Source organism: Lynx canadensis, chromosome C1 (assembly GCF_007474595.2).
Source record: "Lynx canadensis isolate LIC74 chromosome C1, mLynCan4.pri.v2, whole genome shotgun sequence".
NCBI lineage: Eukaryota > Metazoa > Chordata > Mammalia > Carnivora > Felidae > Lynx > Lynx canadensis.
Window position 1 is genome coordinate 93,211,838 of NC_044310.1, and position 23,468 is coordinate 93,235,305.

The 23,468-nt window shown below is 50.6% G+C and overlaps 1 protein-coding gene across 1 annotated transcript; it reads right to left on the bottom strand.

Annotated features, from left to right (window-relative positions):
- Window positions 1–7,430: 7,430 nt before the first annotated feature.
- Window positions 7,431–17,992, bottom strand: EPS8L3 (EPS8 like 3). The gene is made up of 18 exons (XM_032594146.1): window positions 17,938–17,992; window positions 17,722–17,786; window positions 16,213–16,371; window positions 15,775–15,924; window positions 15,603–15,658; window positions 15,066–15,199; window positions 14,863–14,978; window positions 14,481–14,601; window positions 14,332–14,393; window positions 14,002–14,076; window positions 13,497–13,645; window positions 10,333–10,414; window positions 10,040–10,074; window positions 9,343–9,529; window positions 9,018–9,137; window positions 8,648–8,721; window positions 8,030–8,162; window positions 7,431–7,762 (listed from the first exon to the last, which is right to left on the bottom strand). Exons 1-18 carry the CDS (start codon window positions 17,966–17,968, stop codon window positions 7,751–7,753), a joined length of 1,761 nt encoding a protein of 586 aa, XP_032450037.1. The 5' UTR covers window positions 17,969–17,992; the 3' UTR covers window positions 7,431–7,750.
- Window positions 17,993–23,468: the final 5,476 nt, after the last annotated feature.

A 23,468-nucleotide genomic window follows, 5' to 3' on the forward strand; every position in this document is an offset into this window, starting at 1 on the left:
TAATTCTAAAAGGTTGTTCATTTTTCATGGACAGTTCTTGGCATAGTCGGCAGGATATCAGAGCAACTTACCTGACAACATCCGGGGTGTCATAGAGAACTTGGTGCTCAGTACCAGCATGGGCCCTTTGTGCCCCTCTGACTTCTCAGCACGTGACAGATCTATGTGGTGAGTTCTGATATCCAGACCTCCTCAATTTGAGTTGAAGATTCTGACTTTTATTCAAGCTGTCAAAGGTTACTGGTAATGTTCTCTAGGTGGGAATAACCCAAAGGGGGGAGTTGATGGGTTGGTTGTTTTAATTTGGCATTATGCTGATATTATTAATGTAAGGCTTGAATAAATTTTCTGGCTAGAAATATGAGAGACTGAACGATTCAGCTCCGAAGAGAAGGGGTACTTTCTCCTTTGGGCCACATGATGCTTTCTTCAGATGACTGAAAGCCTAGAAGCAGCATCTGAGAAAATAATTTTGTCCTGAAAGGAGACTGGTTATTTAGAGAGGGAAATTTTAGGACAAAACCTAAATAAAAAAGAAAGTTGTAGAAAGTTTGGGAAGGGGAATCCTTGAAAAAAATTTTATGTGTGGTCAGGAATAAAGGAATTTTTAAAGTACACTGATATAAAATTAAAATTTGCTTTTCTTTCTGTTAAAAAAAAAGACAAGAATTTCTTGGATTATGGGTGTGCTCTTGATAAGAAATTATAAACAAGGTTTTTCCTCTTTGTTATTTGCCCAGAAAAACAAGGTTTCCATATTTGTTTCTATCAGGTGTTTGGTTATTTTAAAAAGCTAAATCTTCTCAATATTAAAGGAGCCAGGTTTTGCTGATAGCTATACAACCTTCCATAAAATCTCTTATGGCCACTTTGGTTAAACAGTAATTAAATATTAAGTTTTGTAACAGTCTATGACCCCATGTAGACACAAGCTTTAAAACATTCTGAGTTTTTTTTTAAACAAAGTTCCCAGAAATTCAAATCCTAAATAGTCTTTTTGACTAATTAAGCTTGTTCATTTGGTATGTTAAGTTACTCAGAAAGTATTGTGAAACAAATAATAAGCCTTAGGCTGTATTGTATGGATAAATGCTATAACTGTTCTAGAAAATACATGAGGAGCACCTGGATGGCTCAGTCAGTTGAACATCCGACTCTTGGTTTTGGTTCAGGTCATGATCTCATGGTTTGTGAGAGGAAGCCCCGTGTCGGGCTCTGTGCTGACAGCGCTGAGCCTGCTTAGGATTCTCTCTCTCTCCCTCCCTCTCTGCCCCTCCCCTGTGCTCCCCTCCCCCCCCCCACAAATAAATAAATAAACTTAAAAAAAAAAGAAAATATGTGAAATTCCTAAAGTTTTAATATGTCCTGTTGTAAGGTCATTGCTTGATATTATGATTCTTGAAATGCTGTGTGTCACAGAAATAACCAGATTTCCTTGCTGGCTATATTATAATGAACTCTCATATCAGATTCTTAACCATGTCCATGTTTAGTCTTTTGTCATTTATAGTTATTGTTCTGATGCTCTTGCCAAATGTGTTTCATCTTCAAGGAGACTCATAAAAGAAACTTTTTGAGAAATACAAGTATTTGATATACCTTTAAGATCATAAAACTAGGCTGAATAAAAATTTCTAGAATAGAAAAAGCATTCAAAAAAAGTTGATAACCTGGAGATAAATGGATTGAGAAAGATGGTTATAGTTTTTAATGACTCTTAAAAGATTGTTGGGTCTCTTATGTTTGCTCTTTCAGGTTGAGGAAGCTTTCTTTTAAGATATCTATGATCTACAGAAGTATGATAAAATATTCCTTTGTGAACAAATTGAGGCATTTAACTCTTCTCCCTACCTGAACCCTCGGAAATTCAGAAACTCTCAATCAGTATACTTTCTTTCATGGCAATTATAATTACTTGCATTAATTCAATAAAAATATGTTCTCCTTGTAACAGGACACCATTAGAAACATTGGTTATATTATCAAGGCTTTGACTGGAATGTCATATTTGAAAAAGACATGCATAGAGTCAGATATGACCAGAGAGTTTTAAGGAATTAAGGTTGACTTTGTGAAGCTAATAGAGCCCCCTTGGAAATGTTGGCCTGATACCCTTCCTTGTGGAGTTCCCAGCAGCCTTACTTGTAAGGAAAGAATGTCACTTCCTGGCAGGTCCAAGAACCTCAGGATATTTTGGGGACCTTGAGAAGAGGAATTCACCCAAATCTAGAGGTTACAGGCAAGTTTGATGGCAAGTATTTAGATTGGCTTCTGGTCTCAAGAGGGTATTTAAAGTTTAAACTAGAGACTCCTTATAAAAAGTTCCAGTAAAGCAAGTTTTAAAGAATCTGTATGGTCAGTTACTGTTCTTGTTGAGCATATGCAAATAATTAGGCCAAGTTTGTTAAGACTGGACTTGTTTTACAAACCAATTAGTCTTGGTTTGGCTATCTTTAAGAATGAAGGTGATTAGAGGCACCTGGGTGGCTCAGTCCGTTAAGCATCCAACTTTGGCTCAGGTCATGATCTCACAGTTCAAGAGTTCAAGCCCCACATTGGGCTCTGTGCTGACAGCTCAGAGCCTAGAGTCTGCTTTGGATTCTCTCTCTCTCTCTCTCTCTCTCTCTCTCTCTCAAAAATAAATAAACATTAAAAAATGTTTTTAAAAAAGAATGAGGGTGAGTATAGGAAGAATATATGTTTCAAGAACACATATTTATAGATAATAGATTTTAATACTGTTTATTATAAATTAGACTAGATCCTAAATTCTTCTGGTTTCCTCAAATATCTTGCTATGGCTCTCCAAACGAAGTTCTCCAATCTTCCATTCTCTTAACTAAAACTTCCCTTTTGCCCTAAAGCCCTAAAAACAGATGCTAGACAACTTGAGGTCAGCTTCAGAGAAATTGCCACAAAACTCGTGTGTAGACTATCTTTGTGCCTGGGATCACCAGAGACATTTGAATTATGATTCAGAAAAACCCATCTAGTTTTTGCTGCCTGATTTCCGCTCTGTCTGAGGATGCTTCCAGCTGACATCTGAAAATCTCACTGGTAGCACTTGAGACTCAGACACTAGGTTTATAATTTGCTCCAACCATTAACCTGTGTTTTTCTTTTGTTTCCATAAAAATGCCTTTTATTGATTGCTCGATTGCTTGCTAAGGTAGAGTCTATATGATGGCTAACATCACTTGCTGCACCTGTATGAGCCCCTCTTGGGAAATAAAAATCCATATAGGTAAAATCGGGCAGCAAGCCACTTGGCTATAAGAAGCCCTTGACCACCACACTTCCCTTTCCAAGGTGGCTGGGGCTGGTTTACTGATTTATTCCCTTGGATACCCGTTGATATAGATCAATTTTAGAGGGAATGATGGGTTTAACTATACTGCTACTTTTCTTTAAAATATACTTGGGGATAAAATTAATGTCATATAGTACTAAACTATGTGGGAATATATCCAAATTCTCAGATAGTTCTCCTCCATTAGCACAAGGGACCAAAAATTGAGTCCTGCACACATCAGTTCCTTCCATTGCAAAGACCCTACTGCATCCTAATTTGGCTTGAAGCAGTTATGGAGGATGGACCTCCACCCAGGTTCCATAGAAATGGAATGAAGGATTGACAATGGGGAATTATAACAGGAAAAAAAAACTTAGCATGTCTGACTCATGTTGCTTCTATTTCCCCTGCTTCTCTGACCTTTAAATTAAAAACTTCTGCTTAGCCTAGCACATAGGCATGTTAGAGCTAAGATTTGTAAAAACTGCTCTTTACCCCAAACCTACCTCACCTAAAGAAATAAAGACGTGGACAAAATGGTTATTGTTGTAATTCTTCAAGATTAAGGAATGATCATAACTCAAGAATTGAAACTGTGCCCCATAGGGTTAATGAAGTTAAAACTAACAAAAAGTTTAAAACTTGTTTTTCAGACAACTGTTTCCCCTTAATCACCTATTATGTCTTTCAGACCCCACTAACAAACTCACTAGCTTTCTCTGCAGAAGCCTGGACTCAAGGTCAATTGATATGGTTTCAGCCTATGAACCAGCAAGGCCTTGCATTCCTTACCGGAGACAATGAGCCTAAGACCCCATCCAAGTTATACAAGCTCTCGGAGCATGCCCATAGCCCCTTTTCTTTACCCTACGAAAACCTGATGTCAGGGACTGAATTTTGCCTTCTTCTGAGGTTAAGTCACCACTCCAAAGAAACATGGGAATATATGTTATGTTTGCTTCTTGCACATGCTTTATCTTTCCTCATAAATACTCATAAATTTCCCTACCCTTTTATCAAAATGTATGTAAAGGATTCTTTGGATTTTTTTCTTCTGAGTCTGTTCCAACATGACATTCGTTTCTTCAGATTCTACTTACTGGAATTCTTTTACTGTCCACATATCTTTGTTATAACTGTTATATCAACTGTAAAACTAGACAATCTAAGCCAAGCACATGTAGTATGTTTGCTTATTATTTAGACCTAATAGAGAACATATATCACTTTTAAGTTTCCCATTATTTATGTTACAATAGATTCCTCCCAATGAAGAATTGTACGTAAAAACTACATATATATTCACACCTAGCGACGAGAGACTTGATGGACCCAGGGCAGACCAGCCAGGCACCCTGGAAATTAAGTTGATCATCAATGCTTTGTGAGGAAAGAATATTGATCAAAAGGGGAAATAGTAAAGGAAATTTTCAACTTACAATGTTTGGGGCCCTGCTCCTAGGCTCCCAGGGAAGTTCTACTTTTACCAAGGTCAGAATGACTTCACCAAACTTCAAAGCATGGGCTCTATCTGCCCTGAGCACACATTGTATGTCTGCTTTGTTAGCAAATAGCCTGAAATATGTCAAACTAAAGGGTAAAAATCTCCCCAAGTTCTGTTCCCATACTTCAGAAGCCCGCAACCTTGCACATACTAAAAGCATTAAGATAAAGTTTGTGATTTTCTGCAATGTGCTTCAGCACAATGATTTGTAACTCTTGATGTAACAGAAAAACTATATATAACCCTGTATTAAACATTCCTTCTCATGGGGCACTCTCTTCTTTGGGAAGATTGTGTGTCCCAGGCAGCTGTGCTCCTCACTTAGGCTGCAATAAAACCATCTTCCTTTTTTTTTTTTTCCAATTATAAAAGGCTTGTCCATTTTTCACCCACAGAGCGACTGAGACTCTGGCCACCAGGGAATTGCTATTGTGGAGGGTGGTGGGGAGGCAGCTACTTGGAAGGTTTCTGGCCATGGCCTCTCAGGACACTGAGCCCCAGCCCCCTAATGTGGGTGTGGGAAATCACATTTCTCCCTTAGTTTGCTGAACCAACGTTGGGACTTTTTTTTTTTTTGAGAGAAAGAGTGTGTGTGTGTGTGTGTGTGTGTGTGTGCACGTGTGTGCGCGCGCACGCGCGCACACACACACACACACACACACACGTGGGGGAGGGGCAGAGAGAGAGAATCCCAAGCAGGCTCCACACTGTCAGCACAGAGCCTGATGTGGGGCTCGAACTCACAAACCATGAGATCAGGACCTGAGCCAAAATCAAGAGTCAGACTCTCAATCGATTGAGCCACACAGGTGCTCCAAGGTTGGGGCTTTTGTAAGGACACGTCACTAAAAGGAAGAGGGAAAGAAGTGCAAACACATAGGGGCACATGAGTTAACATGCCTGGATTCCTCTTCCAAGGTCACAAAAGGCCAGTCACAAATTAACCTGACCTAATGAACATGGTTTGAACACCTATGATATGCCAGGCAAGAGTCTAGATATTTCATACAGTTGGCTAATTTATTCCAATGAAAGCTTCACAACAATTTTGTGAAATAGGTTTTATGCCCATTTTATAGAAGATAATGCTTGGAGAAGTTAAGTTGCCTTTCTAAGCCTAAGTTCTCATGGGGGGCCTGGGATTCACACCTAGGTCTGCCTACTAGCGAGACTTGTGCCAGTCCCCCTGTGCTTGGGTGTCCAAACAGCCCCTCACCTCACCTCAGTCTTTGATGGGACATCTGGGGAGCCCTGTGCTAAAACACCTTTTTTTTTTTCCCTGGTCCTGAAATCATTCCCTCCATCTAGGATTCCTTCAGCTCTTTGAAGCCCCAGAGGGCCATGGTTTAATATCTCCCTCTGCCCATGCCAAGAAATTAACTTTCTGGTTAACTTTGGCCCTTGGCAGTCAGACTTCCTGTATTCTCTTTTGTGAAGGAAAGCTTTTGCTTCCCTATTCAGTGTTACCAGCTAAGAGGTGATTTTCGGAGGCTAGGAACTTGAGGGACTGACATAGGCCTTCGAGAAATAGGGTAATCTGGAGCACCTGGGCGGCTCAGTTGGTTAAGTGCCCAACTTCAGCTCAGGTCATGATCCCCTGGTTTGTGGGTTCATGACCCACAATAGGCTCTCTGCTGTCAGCAGAGTCTGCTTCAGATCATCTGTCCTCCTTTCTCTCTGCCCTTCCCCCACTCTCTCTCTCTCTCTCAAAATAAACATTTAAAAAGTGCAGATTCCTGGGCCCACCTCAGGCCCACTGAAACAGAATCTCTAATGGAGAGCCCCAGGAATCTGTATAGAAATTTTAAAAATAGGGTAAAATGTGGGGCTCAGACAAAAGAGAGACTTAAGGGCACATCTTAACCCTCCAAGGCTGTTGACCCATAGTCACATCTTTGTAGACTTACTGTTAACTAAATCAATAAAAGTGTGACCTCTGTTAGGTAGGGAGAAGAGTCCAAGACAGCTATGAGATTTAAAAAGGCCATGTGTACTAAATATTGGAAGCCACCAACAAACAGTCCACACTCTTTACTGAACCTTTGAGAAAACAGGGACCCAGGCAGTGAGTTGCTATAGTTCAAACAGCCATTTGGTGGACTTTCACCTTCCAGGCCAATGTTCCCTGTGCTCTGCCACCAAAGAGGCAAGCGGGGCAGGGAGCTCAAGGTTGGCTCACCCAACAGGAGGGGGCAGCAGTCGCATTAAAAGAGGCAGTTGCCAAGTAGAGCCTGGAGCCACTGCCGTGCTTGTTAGTGCTTCTCTGGATCACCCACGACTGTGACCCGAACCTACCGCTGTCAGCCCGAGTACCCTTTGCTCCTGTGCAGTGCGGTGCCCCAGCTCTCCTGGGTGTCTGGGGATCTACTGGGAGCAGTGTACACAGAAGGGTAAAGATGGTGAGCATAGCCTTCCTGATTTTGGAGTTTGTTTTAGAAAGGGTAAGGAGAGCTTGGGCCATAATTCTCAAATTCTCTCGGCTCCAGGTTTGCAGTGCGATTCCCACTCAATTCAGACAGTCCGGCCCAGGGATGGTGTGGGGCTGCTGCTGTTTCATGCCCGGTGTCCCACCTCTCCCCGCCTCCCTGCCTTGGGCCCCCATCAGGCCCAGAAGAAGCTTCAGGGAGGAACATACGAAGCTCAAAGATGCTTTTATTGGGGGAGGGGGCGCTGAACGGAGACCTGACAAATCTGGCATTAGTGCTCCAGGCTTAGGAAAGAGATACAATAAATAGGTGGTAACTGGGGGAGAGGGGGGTCCCTCAACACAGCGAGAAGGGGAAACGTTTGTCTCAACCTCCGGGCTTGCTCATCCTCTTTGCTGTGTGAGCTGGGGTGTGGGGTTCACCGCAAACTGGGGACCTCAGAGTGGATTTCTCAGGGCTCCACAAAGAATCAGATCTGCCATCTTGCTTGTGAGAGGGTCTTGGTCTTAGAGGTGTTTGGGTTGGTGCCTAATGGCTCATCTGAGGAGAGAAAACAACCGAGGTGAGGCCACTGCCAGGTGAGGGACCCCCAGAGCTCATGCCATCAACCGGCTTGGAGCCTCGAGGCATGCCTGAGCGGGTGGAGTCGAGCCTCTGGGTGAATATCCCCTGCGCCCGCCCCTGTACCTGCCACACTCAGTTCTAGCCCGGGGCTGGGCCCGCAGGCTTGTCCACCTGGCACTCTCGTTCCCACCCAGGGAGCATCGCGCATTTCCTGCGGGGGTCAGGGCCCCCGGCTGTCCTCACCCCCAGCATCCTTTTAACAGCTTCCAACCGCGCCAGGACTCGTGGGGCCTCCTGTGGACACAGCATCTGAAGCTCCCCAGGTCTCATGTGAAGCAGCTGGTTCCCTCTCAGGAACCTGAGGCTCCTCACCGTGCTGGGAACAAGAACAGCAGAAGCTGTCAGTGGTAGAGCAGAAGGACTCGGGCCCGAGTACTTGGGGCTTGCTATATTTTGGAGTATCGTATGAGGAGCTGTGTGGGCTTGGAGGCTGGGGTTACAGGAGGACTCATGGAGCAGTGTCTGGAGGTGAAGGAGTAAGATACCCATGTCGGCTTAAACCAGTGTCAGAACTCCTGGGTTTGAACAGAGAAATGCCCTGGAAGAGAATTTTGTGGTGGGAAGGGGTGGCTGGCGGCTGAGTTTCTTCCTGAGTTCCCTCTGGTCCTGCCGCCTTCCCGGAGGCGGAGGCTCCTCACTCAGTGCTCTAGAAGGGCATGGGCACGCCCGTTCTTCTGCTCTCTTTAACTCAGCAGAGGTAGCACTGCGCTGTGTATATTCTGGGTCTCCAGCCTTCCTTGGTTATTATCTGAGTCCTTTACGAAGGTTCTCCCAACACACCCTGTGGGGCTAGGCACTTACATGGTGGAGAAGTTCTCTGCCTGCAGCCAGGCTGTGACTTCCTCAGGCGTTGAGCTAAGTCGAAGCATTGGAGCCTAGAATCAGGGGAGATGAGATGAGAGGCCATCTCGTCTCATTTCTACCCACAAACCCCATCATCTGGGCCCCTTCTCTTGACTCCTATTGGATCACTCATCCCGTTTCATGGTTTGCTTGTCTGGTGGGGACAAGGCTTGATCTCTGCTCTGGCCCCATGATAAACTTGGCACACAGGAAACCTGCGACACTACTGATTAAATCACACCAGGGCTATCTCCTCCGCTTGTCATTGAATCCTTCCTGCCCCCCACCTCCGACTTAGAGCATCTGGATAGTCTAGGTTGGGTAGTACCCGAGAAGGCGGCTGGCTCTGGGACCCCGACTGTTGAGGCTCTAGGATGTTGCTGGGAATGTAGCCACTCTGTCCCTTCTCATTCTTCACCAGCCACCACCGCTTGCTCTGGTCCAGAACCTGCCAAGAATCACCCCTAACTCCTCAGTCACCAGAGCTTCTGTCCACCCCCACACCCTCACAAAGGTTTCTTCCTTCCTGCCCTTCCTCACTTTCCTTCTCCCTATCTAGGCCACCCGCCCCAGCAGCCCCACACCTGGACCACCAACCCCTATGGCTCCCACCAACCACCATCTTCTTTTCTAGGCTCAAGCCCGTGTCTCACCTCCAGCACCTCTCCCTGGGCCACAGTCAGTTCCTGTGGGTTCCTAGCTTCAAACTCATAGAGAACTTGCATTTGCAGGGCTGGCTTGGCAAGTCTGGGGCTGGAGGGCACGTGGTTGGGGTCCCCGGGCTGAGGGCCATGGTGGTGTATCTCCTCTTGAGCAAAGTAGGTGCTCCCTAACGCGGGGCTTCCCCCCCAACCACACACAGAGTCAGGATGGCTGGAGAATGGAGCCTCAGGGACTGAGTCCCTGTCCCAGCCCCAGAGACCCAGATATCTCCTGCCTGGAGTCTGGTGGTGACTTTTCGGCTGCCACAGAGGTGTAGTGGCCGGTCAGTGTAAGGTGGGGCTTAGGGTGGGGGCTTCTGCAGGCAGGAGGGGTCTGAAATGTCTCTGATTTCTGAAGACTCTTCTAGGAGTGGACTTTTCTATGTCTGAGCTCTCCTCTGAGCGCTTTATCTCTGAGCTCTGGGAAATCAGAGGCATGTGTAGACAGTATCACGAGAAGGATTGGAGTCTGGGAAGGCAAAAAAACTGCTTTTTCACCCGAGGTAGGGGAGGGATGTGCTGTACACACGCATGTCTGGCTAAAAGAGAGCCCAGAGGGTCTCTGAGATGTAGAATCCACAGATCCACAGGGTCAGTCCCATCCCTCCCTCCCCAGAATCATACAGTCCTGACTAAGTTCAGGGCATACCGGAGGGAAGTAGAGTCCTGGTATTCTGAGGGGGCCTGTAGGGAAAGAACAGAGAGAGCAGGAGCAGGCAGTCAGCCAACATGGCGGTGGGGAGCTGGGGTATCAGACCACAGACCCACTCACACACAAACCTGTCCCATATCCGCTCTCCTGCCTGTCCACCACACAGATCTGGGTACCCACGTGGCCCCGCCTACCACTTAGTTGTCATGTGACCATGGTTTGGACCGAATGGGCAGAAAGTAGCCAGAGATCAGGGCTTTGAGCAGGACTCTTTGCTAAGCTCCCCTTACCTGGTTGGAGTGTTCTGGAAGCTGCCAACCATCATGGAATGTGGGTTGATAGGGCAGGGGTTCACTGCCTGTCCAGTTGGCCCTGGGGAGAGAACAATGCTGAGTCCACTCCGTGCCAGGCTGTTGGATGTGGAGAGGGAGGGGATGGCCGGATCTTCTAGGTAAGGGAGGTCATGGTCTGTGTGCACAGATGAAAGGCCCCAGACACCCACACAGGGGCACACAGTTAAGCTGAACGCATCCCACCGTGTGAGTATCTGTAGGCCAGCCTCACCTCTGCCTGTGAAGTGCAGATACATCAACTCCAGAAGAACACACTAGGCACTTTATGGCACTGACTTGGGATGTGGATCAAAGGGGTGGAACCGAAGACTGTTAGGGCTGGAAGACCCCCTCAGGGCCTCAGGCAGTGTTTTTCTAACCTGTTTTTCATTTCTTGGCATCAGATCTCTTTCTGTTTAGCTAACTAGTGTGTGGGACTTCACCTTGCAGTCACAGGAGCTGCTGTGGTTAATGTAGGGTGGGGGCTGCTACTTGCCTCCCAGCCCCCCACCACCCCCCCACCCCCACCCCTGCACCCACTGCAGGAAGGGCAGGCTCACGCTGCTAAGAGTCTTCTCCACCTGCCTGTCCCGGGGAATCCCCACTCAGCTTGTGGAAGTTCCCTCCCTTCCTCATAGGGGCAGAAGTGATCATTTCCTCTTGGAATAGCCCGGGTTACTGCTCCTCTCCCACTGTGTTACACACACATCCCACGTGCTTGTGTTTCTTACTCCAGGGAGCTCCTTGAGAGCTCTATCCTGAGTACAGTGGGCAGCACATTGGAAAGAGCTCATAAATATCTACTCACTGGGAACAAATAAATCATTCCCTCTTCTGAATCTTTTTTTAATGTTTATTTATTTTGAGAGAGAGAGAGAGAGAGAGAGAGAGAGAGAGAGTGGGGGAGGAGCACAGAGCGAGGGAGAGAGAGAATCTCAAGCAGGCTCTGCACTATCAGTTCAGAGCCTGATGTGGGGCTCGAACCCATGAGCTGTGAGATCAAGACCTGAGCCGAAGTCGGATGCTTAACAGACCAAGCCACCGAGACGCCCTCATTTCCTCTTATGAATCTTTTTAGTTGGTTCCTTTTCTTTACCCTAAAAACATGCTCAAGTCTTCCCTTGGCCCTGCTAATACTCCTTTTTGGCAGTCATTCTATGACCTTCTCTTTTCTAAGAATGTGTCTTTATGCCCTGCCCAGATTATCTTTATGCCCTGCCCAATACTGGCCTTGTGTGGTCTCCCTCCTTCCAGATTACCACCCCATTTAGTGTTATTTATAACTTCTGGTCAGTTTGCCTAAAATCAAGTCACCTAAATATAATTTGCCCAAACTCAACTCTTTTGAGGGTTTTTACATCCTTTTGGTTAGTCTCTTTTTTGTGCTTGTCTTTCAATTCACTCATTCACTGATTTGTGGTCATTTTAAGAAATTGGAGAACATTTTAGGGCACATTTGACTTCACTTTATATTTAAAAATGAAACAGACAGAAAGGAGAATAAAAGTTACCAGGTGCTGGGGAGAGGGAGGAACAGGTACAGAGTTCTGTTTGGCATGATGGGAGAGTTCTGGAAATGGATAGTGGTGATGGTTGCACAACACTGAGAAGGTACCTAAAACTATCAAATCATCCACTTTAAAATGGTAAATTTTATCTAATGCGTATTCTACCACAATAAGGTAAATAAGTTACATTGGGCCATAATTCATGTCTTTAGATGGACTGGACAAAAAATTCTAATGAGGCTGAAATGAAAAGAACCCTTCACATTTGGCAAGAGACTCACTAGCACAGCTGGCTCGTTTCCTGGTTGACGCCTCTCTCTCTTTCTCAAACCCTCTCCTCTCTTGGTTTTCATGCCTCTGCTCTTTTGTTTCTCCTTTTAACTCCCTGGCATTTCTCTTTGCCTCCTTGACCTCTTTGGCCACCAGCACATGGAAGTGTCTCTTCTTCTCTCATGGGCTCTGGCAGGCCTCACTGATTTAAGGGAGCTCCCTGGGCTCCCTCTGGAGCGCTAGTCTCTAGAGGGCTCCAGCTGTCACTTCTGTGCTGACTTAAACCCACAAGCCAGCTGGGACCTCTCTCTTGAGGACCGGGCCACCCTGTGTCTGGTGAATGTTTCACTGACGCCTCTGCTCAGCGTATCCCAGCTGGTTTCACCTCCCGCTCACTCCCCATGGCTCTCTCACTGCCGTGGCCTGATTAGCTCACTGCCCATCTCACAGTAATACCAGTGTGGGATCTCTCTTTCTCACCCCCTTGGCCTGTTGGTTGCCAGGCCTTATTGATGTTACATTTGCATCTCTTATGTCAGTAATTCTTAAGTTCTGGCTGGATTGAGACAGTTTCCACTTTGTCCTTGGCAAAAATGAGAAAATATTTTACTTTATTATGTTGTTAATTTTTGAGGTGTTTTTTTTTTACAAGTTTTTTTTTTTTTTAATGTTTGTTTTTGAGAGAGCGAAAGAGACAGAGAGAGAGCGTGAGTTGGGGAGAGTGGAGAGAGAGGGAGACACAGAATCCAAAGTAGGCGCCAGGCTCTGAGCTGTCAGCACAGAGCCTGACTCGGGGCTCAAACTCACAGACCGTGAGATCATGACCTGAGCTGAAGTCAGACGCTTAACCAACTGAGCCACCCAGGTGCCCCTGAAGTTTTTTTCTAATGTTTATTTTTGAGAGAGTGAGCGTGAGTGGGGCAGGGGGAGGGGCAGAGAGAGAAGGAGACAGAGGATCCAAAGCAGGCTCCAGTGCGGACCCCGACATGAAGCTTGAACCCACGAAACTCGGGATCATGACCTGAGCCAAAGTGGTACACTTAACCGACCGAGCCCAGGGACCCTAAGAAAATATTTTAATAGAAGTTTGCCAGCTCTGCTTTCTTGGGAAGCATTGTTCTTTTCTCCTTCAGTGGTGGGTGACGGTGAGTGGTAGGTTTTGTTTTTTTTTAAATTGTTTATAGTTAGTCTAATAAAAAGTTGGGAACTCCATGTTGGTTCCCCCCTGAATCTGTTTTGAGATATTTCTGGTTTGTGACAATGTAGAGCCTGCCATCTCCGGTGTCGTGCCTGATGCCCCCATGCTCCTCACCCTGATTCAGTTCAGGCCTGGTCCTCACTCACCGGCTGGTAGTCCAGGCCACACCCAGACCCTTCCAGAAGTCACTCTCATGTGGGCTTAGGCAGGACTGCAGCAGGTCGATGGCTTTGGGGGTGAGGAGGGGTGAAATCACTCGGGTGGCCAGGCCGGGCTCCGAGCACTGGGCCAGGATCTAGGGGAGAAATGGAAGGTGTCAGGAAGCCCAGGCTCCCCCACGGCTAAGGAGGAGTGGAAGGGCCTGGAATCCCTGGCTTCCACCCTTGCAGTGCTGCGTAGCCTCAGGCCTCCTGCTCTTTCCTGTGTCTCTTGGATCCCTGGTGCCCCCGGCTCCAACCCCAGCCCATCTAGCTTGTTGAGGGGTTCTGCACACAGCCGGGATGGTATCTTGGGACCAATGAGGAGGTTGTATTGTGGTGGGCAAGGTGCAGACCCCACAGCCTCCCTCTGCCCCCCTGCCTTCCACCGTGGCCTCTGCTCCATCTTAATGGAACCTGTCTCTCTTTATCACCCTATCATCCCCAAACTCACGAAGTGTAGAAGTTGGAAGAGGATGTGCACGAACTCAGGGGCATTCTTCTCCGGCAGCCAGATGGCCAGCTTCCCCTGGGGACACAGGGCGTTATGTGCTACTACCCGTCATCCTTCCCTACCTTTACCAGGACCACAGGGCCCCATAATTGTTCAGAGCTTTGGTTGGGAGCCTGGCACGCTCCAAAGGAGTCCCACGAGGAAGAGGGGGAGGTTCTAAGGGGTGAAGTTAGAGAAGGAAAGGATTTGGGGCATCTACAAGACCAGAGAGGAGGGCGCTGCTGGCGTGGGGCAAGGGGAGGGCTGTGGAACTTGTGAGGAGCCACATACCAAGAGGTTGAAGCTGTACTTGACTTTCTGGAAGCAGTCAATGTACTGTGCCTGTGTCATCCCTAAAGGGGATGGGGGAAAGGGTGGTGGGTTGTAGATGATCCCAGGACCACACCCCCCACCCTTCTCCCCCAGCCCTTAGCACTCACCCCACTGATCCTTGCCCTTTTTCTTCCCCAGTCTCTTCTTCTTATGACTGTTCTTTGCCTGGGCCTCCTTCAGCATTCTCACAAACAGCTCGATGTCTCTAAGGATGTGGCTTAGTATCTCCTGGATCCCAAACAACCCATGCCCTTGAATGGGCAGTTGGGCCCATCCTGGAATGCCCAACCCTGCTCCCAACCCCTCCCCACCTCCAACAGGAGCCTGAGGCCCAGTCCAGGGTCTGACCAAACCTCCCTGTCCCTCCTCAGCCCTAGGCCTTCCTTGGCCATCCTGGCACCTGGCCTCCTGGGCGCAGGGGAAGGGTTGATGTCTTCCCTTGGGCCAGGCCCAGAAAGCCTCAGCAAACCCAAGACAATCTATAATTACCTCATCCCTCTCTGGGTTCTCGGGGGATGGGGACTGGCTTGGAGGAGGAAGAGTGAAGGTGCTTGGTTCTCGGGCACTGGAGTGGCGTGGCAGGGACCTTGGGGATGGTGGCATGTCTGCAATGTAAGGGGACCATGGCCCAGAGGCTCTTTGATCTTTGTTCCAAATCTTCCTTTCCATCTGCCCTCATGCCCCAGACTTACTGTGCTCTGGGGTCATCCAGTAGGGCTGTTCTGGAGAGGGCCCCTGCTCCGGAGGGGGTAACTGCTCCTTAGGGAACGGTCTTTCCGGAGGAGGCCCCCTCCATCTGTTTTGGCCTGGGGCTCCAGACTGGGGTCTGGTGAGCACATAATGGGGACACAGTTTTGATGGGGTTCTTCGGACAGAGGCTCTGTTTATATTTCTGACCCAGGACTGAGGGATTTTACCACCTCTCTCCAGGAGCCCCACCTGCCCTGCTCCCTGGTCTCCATCGGGACTCCACCCTGCCTCATCCGCCTGCCCTCCAGGTCCTCTCGGTCCCATGTCAGTCTCCAGGGACAGTCTTCAGTGTTCCCTGGTCCTGGCCTTAGCCTCTGCCCTATGCCCATTGGCAAGTCCCAGCCTGGTCCCTTCCCAGTTCCAGGCCCAGGTTGGTTGGGCCACAGGCCTCTGGGCTCCCCCAGATGTGGGGCCAGGGCCTGGCCCTCCCAGACCCAAGTCCTGAGGTCCTGATGTGGGCCAGGGCAGAGACTGCCTACTTTTGCTGTTGGTCGTCCTCCAGGGCCTTCTTCAGGCTGGTCTTCAGTTGCTCTGCCTGGAGGAAGCAGCAGTCAGTCAGGCTATGTATGTGTGTGGGGAGTGTCAGGGGGAAAGTGATGGTCAATGGACCCTATACCCACTCTCTCCCCAATCCTACCCCTGGTCACTCACCCCCACTTCCTGGCACTGGAAGAGCAGAGTGCTGGTGCCTGGCAAGCCCGACTCCCGTACTGTGATGGACAGGACGGAGTTGAAGGAGCAAGTGTTGAGCGCCACATCCATGGCCTGGATGCTGTCCAGGCGGTAAGAGTCCAGCTCCTCCTGGGCCGGACAGAGAGTTGGGCTGTGAGGCCCCTGAGAGCCATGGTGGCTCCTGGAAACTCCTAACCTGGGTTGCCCCAGCTCTCCTAGTGGCCTGGGGCAGGTGTGTCGTCTTCCCTGACCCCTGTGCCTCTGTCCCCCATCTCCTCCTAGGCCTGGGTGTGTATTGTATATGGGGTCGGTTGGCTGCCTTTTGGGGCATGGAAGGGTGAAGTCTGTGCCTGGTGCCTGCTTTTCTACAATCTATGGTAGCTATGATCCATTGCAGAGGACAGTGGGAGGGCTGACCTTTGTCTCAATGTCCAGCAGCTGGAGCCAGCCATCTCTGACCTGCAGGAACAAGTCCTGACTCCACACCCGGCCCTGAGCATCCATCTCCTGCAGTTTCTTCAGGGCATCCTTGGGCTCTTGGACTTTCTGAGTCCCCAGCTTACATGTCATCAGGTGCTGAGGGGGAAAAGAGGTTTGGAGAGGGGGTTCACAGGTTGTAGTAGGCAAGGGTGGGGTGGTGGAAAGGCAGCAGAGGAGGAAGACATCCCTCCTTGTAAGGGATGTCCCAGGCCATCCCCATATAGAAGCCTTCAAGGGTCAGTGGGAGGGCTAGGTTGGGCTAGGATAGGGCCCCCAAGTCAGGGTCTGATGAGCTGCATGAAAGGGTTTCAGAGTCTGGAGGAAGGACAATCATGACTGTTAACAGTCCAGGCCAGTTGAAGGGGCTGGATGGTGGTAGATATGGGTTCCAAAGAGCCAACAAATAAAGTCTGCACTCCTCTGAGTGGAATATAGGACCTTCAGATTCCGTCCCTGCCTTCCTTGGCCCCAGTTGGGAATCCACCATCGTAGCCTGGTCCTTCTCTTCACTGACCTAGCATTCCTGCCTCTCTGACATTTCTCATGCTGTTCCCTGTACCCAGAATGCTTTTCCCACCTCTGCTAGTCCATCCCTTCCCAGTCGTGCAGGAAGATTAAGAGCCCCCTCCCTGATTCTTGCCCGGCGAGGTCCATAGTCATCTGTCTCCACTCAGAGCCTTGCCCACGGCTGCTCTGATCACGTTTTTGTGGTTATTCTCCTTCCTCGAGGAGACCTCTGCCTTCTCCCATCCAAATGCCACCCCTTGTCCTTGCCCCCAGGCCCTTGTTGGGGGGCAGCTGTCTGCCTGATCCCCCTGCCCTGCTCTCTGCCCAGTCCCCAGTGCCTCTCCATGAGTTCACGCTGCCTGCATGTTCAGGGGTCCCTGACCTCATGAGCAAACGCCTGGCATCCTGGACATGTCTCCTCTTGCTCTCACCTGCCAGGCCTAAATGGAGCCCGTTCCCAGCCCCCACCTCTGTCATGAAGCCCAGGACTCCTGGCCCCAGCCCAGCTGGCTGAGGGAGCCCCACCTCTGCTGCCCTGTGAGCCTCCAGACCACTGCCCCTGTGCCCCTCTCTGCTTGTTCTCCCAGAGAGCCTAAATTTGCCACTGCCTGGGGGCTGTTTCTACCCCAGATACTTCAGCCTGGTCAGGTATATGCTCCTCCCCACCACGTCCTTCCAGCCTGTGCTCTCCCTGCGGTGTTGACAGGCCTTCGGGCAACCAGATCTCACAGCGCCAGTGTTGTCCAGCCAGGCAGGGCCAGAGCCTCCATGCCAGCCTCCAAGTAGCTTGTTTGTGTCTGCCCTGGGAACTCAAGTCCAGACATTTCTTCTCTGAGACAGTGGGCTGTTCAAGTCCTTGCAGGGACCGCTGTCCTCACATATTTCTGCCTCCAGCCAGGCCAGATCCTGGGCAGAGAGCAGCTCCTCAGGGTTACTCACCTCCACCCTGTGCTGCAGGCAGGTGGGGTCTGTGGAGAGGTTCTGTGAGTACTCCTTCCGGTGCACTGCAGGGGTGCAAAGCAAGGGGATGGAGACACAAGAACAGGGCAGGGGAGACATGCAACTACAGGGGGGAGTCAGCGAGGGGAGGGAGACCCCCGAGGGCAGTGGGTTGGGGCGGGGGGAAGGGGAGAGGGGACCGGTGGGGGAGCTTACGGTAAATGGCTCTGCTGCTCGGCCGGGACATGTTCGATGTCTCCTAGAGTCTACACTGAACCAAAGAGATAGCCATCAGGGCCGGGGAGGAGAGCTACCAGGGCAGAATGGGGTAGGAGGGCTGCTCTTGCAGTTCAACCCTCACCCAGGCCCGAGGCTCGGGCCAGGCTCTGACCCGGGGCCTCCAGGACGAGGCCAGAAACTTCTGGCTCCAGGGGCCTTTCTGGAATCATCTTCAGATATGCCACTCTCTGAGGAGCCCCATCTTGGCTGGGCCCAGGGGCCCCAAGGCAGGCTCCTGGCTCCCCATCATTTGGTCAGTAAGGCTCATTCCTGTGGGCTCAGGAAAATTGGGTGGACAGGCACCTGGGAACATATCCTGCCTTGGGCCTGGATGTGAAAGATGCCAGGTCCATGGGGCGCACCTAGCTTCTGGAGGAAAAGCATCAGGTGCGGCAGCCTTCCTTGCCAAAGCAAGCCTCTTGTCCAAACCTGGACTAGTTCTGCAAATGTCACTCCTTAAGCTGTGGGCCCACTTAGGAGGGGTGTGTGTGTGTGTGTGTGTGTGTGTGTGTGTGTGTGTGTGTGTATGTGTGTGTGTGTGTTTGCATGCACACGTGTAGGCATGTTTATGATGGGGCTTTGAAGGATTTGTCAATGATTTGCATTTCTCTGAATGTCTTATCAAGATTCCTGTCTCTTCACCTTTCTATTAGATGAACCCTTGGTCCAGGGCCCCTCCCTACCCAGTCCTTTAAATCCAGCTCAAGGATCACCTCCTCAGTGAAGCCCCCCTCAACCACCACACTCTCCCCTGCCCAGAATACCCTCCTGATGCCGCACCGACCTTGTCTGTTTCTCTCTGGCAAAGACAGCCATTCTGGTGGTGAGCCTGGTGCCATGCCCCTTACAAACATCATTTTTTAAATTATTTTTTAAATGTTTATTTATTTTTGAGAGAGAGAGAGAGAGAAAGTGTGAGCAGGGGAGGGGCAGAGAGAGAGGGAGACACAGAATCTGAAGCAGGCTCCAGGCTCTGAGCTGTCAGTACAGAACCCCATGCGGGACTCAAACTGAACCTTGAGATCATGACCTGAGCTGAAGTCGGATGCTCAACCAACTGAGCCAGCCAGGTGCCCCACAAACATCATATTTAATTTCCATCTACCATTGCTTATACTTCTTTGGCTCTGTGTGTTAAGCCCTGTTCTATCGACTTCACTTTCGTCAATTCATTTAATCCTCAGAACAAACTCACCAGGTGGGTACCGTTATTATTCCATTTACCAGATGAGGACTCTGAGGCTCAAGGAGGGTAACAGGCCTGAGGTCACCAGAGAGTCTTTACTGGAGAATGAACGGCCTGTCGCAGCCCTGTCTGGCTGCAAACCCCATGCTTTCATTGTTTGTGTATGCCTCTGTCATTAGGCTGTGACCTGCTGAGGACAGACTGGTCTTGCCACCACTCTCTCTCCAGTGCCTTCCTGGCACAGAGAGGTTCTAGAATACAAATATGTTGAAATGGGATGAAGGTAAAAGCAGGACATGCGCATGTGTGGGGTGGGGTGGGAGTTAACTGAGCATGTGGGTCAAGGGTGAGTGCTATTTTGAATGACACATGTACGCATCATGGACGGGGTATTAAGTTTGTGGATGCCAGGTATCTACATGGTGTGCCTGCGCAGAAACCCTGAAATATCCCGGGCAAAGTGCAAGAGAGCGGCCCACACCCGTTTATGAGGACTCTTATGAAAATAGCAGAGGATTTGATAAGATGACTCAAGTGATGGGGAAATCAGTTGCTAAGAAACAATTGAAGGATTGTGGAGAAGGCGGCTGGCTCTGTGTTCCTTGTTTGGGAGCACCTCATCCCCCTCCAAGGGTAAGGGGTGCTAGAAGCCCGCTCCTCCTCCTCAGTCTACCCCACCTCCTTACTCCCCCCACCTAGAATACTTCCTGCTTCTAGATCCAGAAGTGAAAGAAGAGAGAATGAGCTTGGCCATGGTTAGTGGCTGCCCTGCTCCCCTCCCCCCATGCCAGGATGGTCCCTCTGGGTCCCTGTGGGCAGGTCCAGAGAACCATCTGAAGCTCCAAGAACCCAGACCACAGGAGATGGGAGCCAACTGGCTTTGGCCCGTAGGACTATGGCAGCCTAGTTTTCCCTATGTATCCCCTGAATTTAGGGGCTGAGAGCGGGGAAGGGGTGTCCTTATCACAGAAGTCACAGAGGAGGAGCCCAGAGATGCTTCTGGAGCCCTGGCTTCCCCTGCTCTGCTTCCTAGCCAGCTAGCGGGCAGCTGAGTCCCAGCCCTTTTTTGGGCTTGCTCTTCGGGGCTGCATCTGGGAATGGGCTGGAGACCTTGGCCCTGGGAGGACCCTGAGTTGTTCCCACCTCCCTGGGATCCCCTGCAGCTGGGCAGACCATGGTCTTCCTGAAAGCCAGACCCTTACCTGTGTTCCAGTGAGGCTTGTCCCCCTGGGGGGGCTGGTGTCTGAGCTGACGTTCCGGTGCTGGTGCCGGGAGGGCAGTGGCTTCTCTGCTTGCGGCCACAGACAGAGGCCCTGTGACCAGGCGGGCCCTGGGTGAGCAGGCGGGCCTTATGATGATGAGGCCATGAGGCAGCCACACCTGTGCTCTTTGGACTCTGGTGGATGTAGAGGCTTCCTAGGCCACCACCCACTCAGCATGGAAGCCTGACCTGTGGCTGTGCCAAACTTAGCCAGAGACCCCTGCTTCCCAGCTTCCTTCTCTGCTTGCCCCTGGTGTTAGGGGGTGGCCTCCTCTTCCCTCCGCCTTTTGGGTACCTCCTCTGAGGCCCCAGGTCGGCATCAGGCACTAAGATGGGGACCAGAAGGAGAGGGCACCCTTGGCCCGGGGGGTTCTGGCTTCTGTGGTCAGGGGACAGGCGGCTGGACATGGACCCCAGGCGCCAGAGAAGCTGTGGACTGGCACGTATGTGCGTGTGTGCTGCCCGTGTGGATACATGATCACGTGTGCCCAGGTGGTGTCTGTGAGCAAGACATGGATCTTGTAAGAGCAGTTGGGGACCAGGGACTGGAGCCACTGTGCCTATTACATAGAGAGCTGAGGCTTTTCCTGGCCAAATCACCTCATTCTGTCCTTTCTTCTGTCTCCTCCCACCCAGCAGGGAGTCCTCTCACCCCAAGTTCTTCTTCTTCTTCCGCTCACTTTCCTTCCCTGCCCGGCCTCATACCCTCAGACCTCTCTCTGGTCCATAGCTGGCTGGCTTTGGCAAAGGTGAGAAACTTGCCGAAGCTTGCCTTTGTCTCTATTCAGAAATACTCCTAGTCCCTGTGCTTCCTTGTACTTAAAAACATTCCTTGGCACCCAGGGTGGGCTGGGCTGCCTGCCCTCTGGGAGCTCACAGTCTAACAAGGGGGACAGCATGTAAACAGACACCAAGGGAACAAAGCAGGGGAGGGGAGGGGGGGAGAGGGGAGCGGAGGGGGGAGAGGAGATGGGAGGGAAGGGGAGGAGAGGAGAGGAGAGGAGAGGAGAGGAGAGGAGAGGAGAGGAGGGGAGGGGAGGGAAATCCAATGTGGTGGTGGATCTTGTGGGCAGAGGTCAGGACCCAGTAGGTGTTGGGATCTGTGGAGACTCCTGTGGTCTGGGAGTGGAGCCTGCATCTGCCCACCCATCCTTGGCTTCCTGGGGCCGTCCCAGGAGGTGTTGGCTGACTCCCCCACCCCCAGCCCAGCCAACACTGCCCTGGATGATCTGGAGTCCAGGGGTTGGATCCTGGCCAGGGCCTTCCCCACCTGCGAGAGTCCACTGGGCAGCCAGCTCTAGGAGCCCAGGGGTCAGGTGCCTGCTGAGCCAGCCGCCTCGCTGTGGCCTCATGGGAACTAGCCCTCTAGGCCTTCCTGGCTGTTCTGTTTCCTGGGTCTCAGCTTCTTGGTCCTCCAGCTTCTTTCAGGATAGGACAGCCTGTCTCATTGCCTCCTCCAGCCCCAGCCCCAGCCCCAGCTTCATCAAGGCTGTAGTTGCATTCTACCTCCAGCACAGGCTCGTGTGCCCAGCTAAGGCTGTGCTCCCACCCAGCTAAGGACAGGCCCGTCCTTCCCATAGGCCTTCCCTGACATCAGTGCAAGCACAGGAGGCTCTCACATAGAGGACTGGGGACAAGGGAGGGGCACAGCCCACTGCAGAGATGCGCGTGAATGTCAGGACAGAGAAACAAGGAGCACCAGCTGGCCTCCTCCGCTCTGCACTCCACAGGGCCCTGTAGGGGGGTGCCTTTGGGAGCAGTGTGGGTCTAAGACAGGAACCGTTTGCGGTCTGGGTGGGGCTGGACCCAGGGCTTCTTCAGTGCCAGGCATTGTGGACGTCTGCCAGAGTGGAGCCATTCCAGGGTAGAGGGACATGAGGAGGGTGGAGAGGCCAGGCCATCCACGCCTGGGGATTTGGGGCCACGACCGATGCTTTTGCACAAAGAAAGCTCCAGGTGCCAGCAATTCTTTAGCAAGCTAATCCTGGCTGGGGCACCACAAGTTGGGACTCAGAGGGCATCTCCGTGAACTGTGGGGCTATGAGGGCTTGGGACCTTATTCATTCATTCATTCATTCATTCACTCAATCACTCATTCACTCCTCAGCTCCGTATTGAGGGCTTTCTGTCTCCTGGGCACCGTGCTAGATGCTAGGAGACACCTTGGGATGCAGCCTGAGTTCAGTATCTCCCTCCAAACAACCCAGCCTCTCCTCCCACGTTCCCGGCTCAGTGGAGGGATGACACCGAGCCAAGCATCCAAGCAGGGGCCTGGGACCATCCTCCCTCAGGACCACACCCAGCCAGCCCCCCCATCCTTTGAGTCCCCACAGATGGATCCATCTGCCCCCACCTCACCGCTATGGCCTGAGCTCAGACACATCGAACTGTCTGCCTGCAGCAACACAGCAGGCTGTGACCTCCCTGCCTCCACACAAGCTCTTCTTTGTCCTCTCTCCTCCCTGCACGCAGGACGGTCCCTACCCAGAAAGGTCACCATCCCTCTGTGTTCAAACCCCATCACTGGCTCCCTGATGCCCTCAGGATAAAACTCAAACTCGTGCTGTATGAAAAGATACATACACTAATTAAAATGTTGAGGATATTTAACAATTTATTGGTAAATTTGGATTAATTCTAGGAAACCTAGGGGGTCTCAGGAATTAGATCTCAAGGATTTAGAAAGAACTCCTTATAAAAGCTTTCAATATTACATTCCTCGTTAAACTGGGACGTGGACTACTTTGGGCATCATTTCACCCCTGAATTACTGTCTTGATAAACTAGTTCGCAGCAGAACCCTAAATCAAGGCCAAGTGAGAGATGTATAGCCATGCTTTTCTGAGCACGCAGGTGGCGCTGCGTTTCCTATTAAACAGAATAGGAGCCTCCTGGACTGGAGGCTCCCGTCTCCGAGCCCGGCCTTACCCCCTGCCACTCTCTGCTCCTTGTGCTTTACACTCAGCTTAGGGTGACCTGGGGGTCTGGACGAGTCAAGCCCTCACACCCAGCTCCCTGCCT